The 7,167-nt window shown below is 31.4% G+C and overlaps 1 protein-coding gene and 1 long non-coding RNA gene across 9 annotated transcripts in view; one reads left to right on the forward strand and one right to left on the reverse strand.

Annotated features, from left to right (window-relative positions):
• Positions 1–297: 297 nt before the first annotated feature.
• LOC108969760 (BAG family molecular chaperone regulator 2) lies at positions 298–4,847 on the reverse strand. Of its 8 annotated transcripts, none has more exons than XM_018934675.1 (6): positions 4,496–4,847; positions 4,260–4,391; positions 2,302–3,061; positions 1,350–1,370; positions 1,098–1,240; positions 298–1,039 (listed from the first exon to the last, which is right to left on the reverse strand). In XM_018934675.1, exons 3-6 carry the CDS (start codon positions 2,571–2,573, stop codon positions 666–668), a joined length of 810 nt encoding a protein of 269 aa, XP_018790220.1. In that variant the 5' UTR covers positions 2,574–3,061; positions 4,260–4,391; positions 4,496–4,847; the 3' UTR covers positions 298–665. The 8 variants fall into 8 exon arrangements, with proteins under 8 accessions (XP_018790220.1, XP_018790221.1, XP_018790219.1 ...); XM_018934676.1 differs by having other exon boundaries at positions 4,260–4,417; XM_018934674.1 differs by having other exon boundaries at positions 4,260–4,847.
• Positions 4,848–5,152: 305 nt separating this feature from the next.
• LOC108969758 overlaps positions 5,153–7,167 on the forward strand; it is a 107,059-nt gene continuing 105,044 nt past the window's right edge. The window contains exon 1 of the long non-coding RNA XR_001993420.1: positions 5,153–5,374. This is a non-coding gene — a long non-coding RNA (uncharacterized LOC108969758). The remainder of the gene's footprint in view (positions 5,375–7,167) is intronic.

Consider the following 7,167-nt stretch of genomic DNA (forward strand, 5'->3'; position numbering starts at 1 on the left):
AGAAATAAATAAAAAATATAACAAAAAACAGAAAAAAGAACACAGTTTTAGTTTTGTAAGCTTAAGATTTGTTTTACTTTAAAAATCATTTTTGTTTTTTTACTTCAGTTAAATTATTTTTTTATGATTACACAACAGATTGTTAAATGTTTTTTCTTCGATTTTTTCTACATATATATAAATTAATGTGTACATATAGTAAGTGTATGTATGTAAGTAATTTTTATGCATAAAATATTTAGCTAGAGATGGGCAAAGTTCATTTTAAAGATGTATTATTTTACTTTTGGTATTTCATTCTGTTTTCACTAAAACTGTGCTAATTCATTTTATAGGTATGGCAACATTATGCATTTGAAGTTTACAAATTATTTAGCCAAAATAAAAAAGAATACATTGGTAGTATTAGAGCGTAATATATCAAAAAACCTGTTTCATATTTGTGACAAAAGTTTTAAAGATGTACTTATGTAAGATATGTGCCGCATAAAAACAATGCACGAAAATTCAATTTCGTTGTTACACTTGCAGCGCATAATAGCGGCTTTTACGTGTTTTGTGGCAGCAATATCCCAACAATTGGCTTTTATTAAATTAAATTAGGTGCCTAATGTTTTCTTGTACAACTTTTTATATTATAATATATTTTTTATCATAAATTAAACTCAATTTCGTATTGTCTGTTTGTTTAAATAACCCATCAAAGCCTGCAACCGCTTTTTAATGTTCTTTTGATCGTCGAGCGTGCAGCCTAATAGTGCGCTCTCGAATTTCTTATCCACCGGCCCAGCATCCATATCCACACCATATTCATATGATGATGACGCTTCCGCTGCACTGCAGCAAGCATTCAGGTATTGTTGGCAACGTTGGCGTGACAACACTGGGTCGCCAATAGTAATCATCATATCGATCAGTGCATTGATTTGACTCAGCGCATCCTCCTGCGAACGATCGCGCACCGTATGTACCAATAAATCGACTGTGGAGAGACGCGCGTTGACTCGTTGTATGTAGCAGAAGATTTCCTCACGTTCCGCTACAAAGGAAATAATAATTTATTAAATGTTTCTTGTAATTTATATGCAAGGGTTTACCTTCCATCATGGATTGCAGCATATCGTGACTCTTGATCAAATCAATGGACATGAGTAGGAAGTCTTTCTTTTCCTGCAAGCCCAAGGCATCTTTACGGAATTTCTCGACGCGCGCATCCAACTGATCCAACACTGAAACAAATCTAAATTACAAAAAATTATTATTTTAGTTTACTGATATTAATGGTGAATTTTTTTTTCTAAATTCAAATATATTAAGTATGTAATTGGAAAAATTATAATTGGAATTACCTTTCGTTAAGGTTAAAGGGCCTGTTTAGCATTTTGTTATATATTTTAATTGCGATGAGACAATGGAGTAATTGATATTATTTGGATTTGTTGGTAATTGTGATTTGTTGTTTGATTGGTTCAATAGTACATCAAGTTACATATATAAATACATAAAAATAAAAAGAAATAAAATAATTATTCGTAAAGGTTAATAAGTAAATTGAGTGCCACACCACAATTAGCAACTACTTAAATATATGATATTTTTAAGTAAAAAATTATAGAAAAACGTCAACTTCTTCTGCACCGAAACTTTAATACACTTCACAAGTGCATTTCTTACAGCATAAAAGGGTATAAAAAATATTGATTTTGGACACTAAAAAGTGCAGTCGATTGCATTAAATTACGCATACATACATGCTTGTAATACGGTCAAGATAAAAGTAATCTTTACAAGCCAAATTTAAATTAAGTGCATATAAAGCTTTGCACTACGGAATTATTGCATCAACAAGTTTTCATAGTGAAGAAATAATCTTTACACGAGAAACCGACAATAACTAAATTACTTTTTACAGCATTTACAAACTTAACAAACACATTTCGAAGCACATACAATATATTTCCAAGAGTTACTCGCGTTCAGGTGCCCTTATACGGACTTTTGAAAACGAAAGTGTGCACAATGTTTGCACGGGTACCTGCGAAACTTCTTAATCACTTGTCTATTAATAGATTATGTATATGCACTTATTTAGAGTTTTCTCGCCCACACGCTATATTTTATTGCTGAAATAGGGCAACTGGTTGCTTACTTTTGTTTGAAAAGTACTTTAAAAACCTAACATTTTTCACAAAAATTTCTTTTTGGCGAAAAACATGTTTGACAGACACACTATAGGTATATAACTACACAGTTTTTAAGTGTTTTTGTTTTTTATGTATGTAAATACACTTGAATAACAACCTGTCCAATGCTTTACTGTCATCCACATATCCATAGCTCTGCGTTGATGAAGCATTTACATCTATGCCACCGCCAGCAACGTCACTAAAGTGACGTGAGGTTTCCGGAAGGCTTACATGGCCGCCTAGTGATGATGCTGATGATGACGCCCTTGCCGCAGCGTCATTTAGACCGTGCAAATAATCAAAATTCATTGATGATTCCGACTGATAGCCTGCTGGGTTATCTGAGTACTCCTGTGGTGGTGGCACAGGAGTGGAATCAATGTCCATATCTTCTCCCTGAGACGTGGTGAAAGCTTTTTTTAGCGTTAAACGCTCAAACAAGGAAATTAAAATAAATCAGTGCGTCTTTAGTGCAGGAACTGCGAAATAATAGAATATGTAGTGCGACAATTGCTGACTATTGATGTTATTGGTTGTTATTTCTCTACACGCAGTCACCGTGTATATCTCGTTGTTATTATTTATTTTGTTGCTTTTAAAACGCCTACTATCGTTGGGGTTTGTATGCCTATGAATTGACCAAAATCTATCGTATGGACGCTTTACGTTTTTTTTGTTTTCGGTGTGTGTTTTCTTGTTTTTGTACGTCCCGAATCAGTTGTGAATGTTTTTTGTTTTTGTTTCAAATTTACACTTGGAATGTTGTCTTTTGGCTTTGTTTGAGATATTAAATAATTTTCTTAAAATATTTTATCTCTTCTTGTATAGCCAGCCTCTATAGTTTACGCGACGTAATGTAATGAACGTCGAAAATACTGGAAAGATATTAAAAAAGAAATAAATAAATAATTAATCTTTAATTACCTATCAATGGAGCAGAGTTCTAGTGATGGCAGTGTCAACAACGACAAGTCGTTATCGACAGCACCACTGGAATTCGTTGTGTTTAAATGCGGGACGGCAGTACAGACGGGTGTGGAGAAGGAAGAACCACTTGATGTAGTTGTGGCTGCGGTATTGTTTGTTGTATTAAATAATGTATTCCAATAGTCATCTGCGTTAGCTGCTCGTTCGGCTGGCCCTGGCGTTGCTACGTCCGGTACATTATCGAGGCGGCGACGCTTTCGAAGCATACTGAGAAAGTTGTCAAACATTACGCGAAATATGAAAAAGCGGACGGAAAGTATTCTGGATTTTGGCACGTCTATTTTCTTTGACGTACTCAAACAAAACCGAAATAAATGTATTGTTTCAAAAATATAGAGGTACGCAGCGCGAAATGTGGCGTCATTTCATAAGGTGACATTCAAATTGAAATTCAATTTAGCTGCTTCTAACATTTTTTAAGAAAATATTTGTTTCAACAGGTTAAATATTAAACTTTATACATGTACATACATATATATATGTATGTTATGAATATGTGTGTTGGTTTTTGTTGTTATGACACATGTGAATATTCGAGACCAATGTCACGGACGTTGGTTTCCTTCGAAATTCTGTTTACATGAACTTGCATCAAGATAATTTTTATTTCAACGAAGGTACTCTTTTTTAACTATCAGCAATATTAATTTATATACGCAACGCGAAACTTTTAGTAAATTCTAGAAAATATTATGAAAATAATATATATCTCAGCAGCACATATTTGTTTCATTCGACAATTTAAAAATATACGACTCGGATGATTTCATACACATTTCCACTTTGCGCAAAATTTAGGATACATTTGCTTTCCCGAATTTTCGAGTTATTTACGTTTTTTTTACCACGCGCTACATAATGAGATAAACGCGAGAAAAGATATTTCCATGATAATATAATAAAGTCTTATGCGTAATGTTTGTTAACAAAGCACTCCGATAATCGACATGATTCTAGAACCCGAATAAAATTTAATTGTTCGTTCCCTTCCTTCTCCACTACCTTTGGACTGCTTATTTTTATTCTGGCTGTCATTAAAACAACTTTATACGAATAGGGAAATGAGCGGCATATTTCGCTAATTACCTGAGTGAATGAAAAAGCAATAGTCTGCCCGTTTCACATAGACAAATTTGGTGTAGGGAACTGGGATCGTCTTCAGATTTTCAACAAATGTCCTTTCTGTGTCCTTCGTGTACCAAACACGCTCTATTCTTTCTATGAAATGTATGCACAAAATTATTCTATACGCATTTATTCATTTTTCGTTTGCAGTATTTCAGAAAATTTTCAGCGAAAATTTCTGGTGTTTTTCCACAAACCATTTGACAAAAGCTAAATTCCTTCTCCTTTTTTCAACTGCTTCTTTTTGATGTTTTCTGTTTACTGACTTTTGACTTTATCTACACTTTTCAGCTCTGCACTACGTATAAGCTATTGAAGGCAAAAATCCAAAACCTACGACAAAGCGGTGCCGGTTGCCGAAAACACTTTGCTTTTATTACTCGAATGACATTCAATGAACAACCAATTTATATTTTACCAAATTGCAATTTTTTTACGTTTATTGTTTTACTTGCTTGCTTTTTGCGGTTGCTTACTAATTTGGATACTGTTATATGTCAAAAAAAACTAAAAATTTACATGAGTGGGCTGAATTGTTTTTTCCCTGCTGCTTCGTCTAAGCAGTTAGTTCACAATAGCATGACATCTCATTGGAAGAAATGTAGTGGCATTGCCAGATACAAATGGGCCGCACAAGTTTATAAAAAAAATTTTATTTAACATGCCAGTTTTAACGAAAGCTATAAATTGGGAAAAACTACTTTACAACAACGGTTCTTTTTAATTTTCTTTTCAGTTTATCAAAAAGTAGTAGAAATATTGATATTTGTTTGCAAATGGTCGCATGTTAAAAACTTAATATCGTTGCAACTCTGTGCCTTTGTTGTTATTGTTTGGAAAACAACGGAGGAAAAGGAAATGAAAAACAGTTACGTTGAATTCTTTCTGTGCAAATAAAATCTCTAAAATGTTTTCTTTTCATTTTTATGTGAAATGAGAGTGGAAAGTTGTGAAATTTAATAAAATTGTGAATTTTGCTTATAAGTGAGTGTGAGTTTTAAATGAGAGTGTGAAAAGTGTTGTGTTCTTCAATTTCGGTTGGATTTTTGGTATTCCTGCACGGCCGCCATTGCGAGGTAATTTGAAAGAATTTGAAGAAATGCGCTTGCCCGGGCACAAACAAATTCTTATAGATATACATCTATAGCGTTTAAATTGTCTATTTTATTTGTAATCCTGGTTTATAATAATAAATTAAAGTAAAACAATAATAAATTTTCTGGTGGCTTATGCACGCTACCAATCATGGTCATGCTCGCAGCAGGCTCGCAGCAGGCTCGTCCTGCCAATAATCCGATTGGTGTTGTTTATTTTTATATACATATGTATCTGTAAACTCTGATGCATTTGACTAAAATCCTTACCTATTAAGTTTTTTCTCCGAAGTTAGTCATAGTTTCGTTTGTTTATTATTGTTTGGCGCTTTAGCCACGAAAAAATTAATGCATTTACATTTAATGTTTTTACGCTTTTAATTCCCTAAACCCGCACAGAAATATAGTTAAATAAAACACAGTATAACGAATTTTGCTTTAAAACTTTATATGTATTGTGTATATATATTTTTGAATAAATTTTTTATATTTTCGCAGTTTGCTTTTTTACATTTTACGATATTTCATTATGCATTCACTAAACAAAATAATTAAATTCATTTACTAGCTTTTAACGCCTCATTTAATTCATTTATGTATTTAACATTATTTTTGTTTTCATTTTATTATAATTAACTTAAATAAATGTATTTGAATGTCTTTTTAATTTGCATATTGTTAGCAACTTGCTTTTCATTGTTTAGTTGTGTAAATTTATTCAATTTAAGTATAGTCTGTATTTACTAAATATGTAAATGTATGTATAATGTGCACTTTTCATTGAAAAAAATTAAATAAAATATTATTCGTGTATACGCGTATATTAGGCAACAATCAAATACAGTACGCAAATATCGTAAAATTTTCATTTATTTAAATTACATTCTCTTGGCATTAAAAGTTTCTATCTTTTCACTTATAAATATAGTTTTTGTTATTGTTTTTTTTTTAAATGTATGCATGCATTTATGTATATGTATATGTATAAGTATATTTTATATATGGAAGTTGTGCCTCGTTTCTTGTCGTTAATAGTTTTATTTAATTTTTACGCTTTATTTTTGTTTTTCGGAATTTTTTCTATGCTCAACAAATTGTACTAAATACATTAGAATATTTGTATGTATAGATGCATATAGGTAAACGTTTACTTTTAATTTTAGGAGCATACTTATATAATAGCAGTTAAATTATTATTTTTTGAATAAAATGAATTTAATATAAATTTCGGCTAAACAGCAAAATTGCACATTTCCACTTGCCAGTTACAGAATTTTGTTGCACTGTTAAAACTTTTCATAATTTTTTTTAGTATATTTAATTATTTTTTCTAGTTTCTGTGCATTTTTTTCACATACACATATCAACGCTTCTTATACACTAAATGTATGTATGTACAGTTTTGCTTTAAATGTAAATAAGTACGTTGTATTGTAAGTATATTTAAATGTATGTATGTATATTTGTGTACCACGAGCTTGCACTTTCTTGTAATAAAATAAGGCATTTTATTTAAATTCTATACGCTAATATTCAATATACCTAGCTCAACACCTACATACACTCGCCGGTAACGGTAACTAGCTTATTTTTAACACTTTTTATTAAATATATATGCAGCGCAGGTTTTTACAAGGCAACATGTGCTTTGCTAAGCTTCAGCAGAAAAAATTTAAAATATTTAACAATTTTATTTTGTTTTGCGGCAAAATATAGAAGCATACATAAACTTAATTTTAAATGACTTCAATGTTGCTACATCTCACATAAATTGT

Source organism: Bactrocera latifrons, unplaced genomic scaffold, assembly GCF_001853355.1.
Source record: "Bactrocera latifrons isolate USDA-ARS-PBARC rearing strain unplaced genomic scaffold, ASM185335v1 scaffold_264, whole genome shotgun sequence".
Classification (NCBI taxonomy): Eukaryota; Metazoa; Arthropoda; class Insecta; order Diptera; family Tephritidae; genus Bactrocera; species Bactrocera latifrons.

Bases quoted from the DNA above. Each gene is read 5' to 3' on its own strand.
- LOC108969760 (XM_018934673.1), bottom strand. From the start codon at position 3,400: ATGTTTGACAACTTTCTCAGTATGCTTCGAAAGCGTCGCCGCCTCGAT. The intron at 1,241-1,349 runs GTAATTCCAATT...TTTGTAATTTAG, and splicing joins CCCTTTAACCTTAACGAAAG to ATTTGTTTCAGTGTTGGATC. The intron at 1,040-1,097 runs GTAAACCCTTGC...TTTCCTTTGTAG, and splicing joins GCTGCAATCCATGATGGAAG to CGGAACGTGAGGAAATCTTC.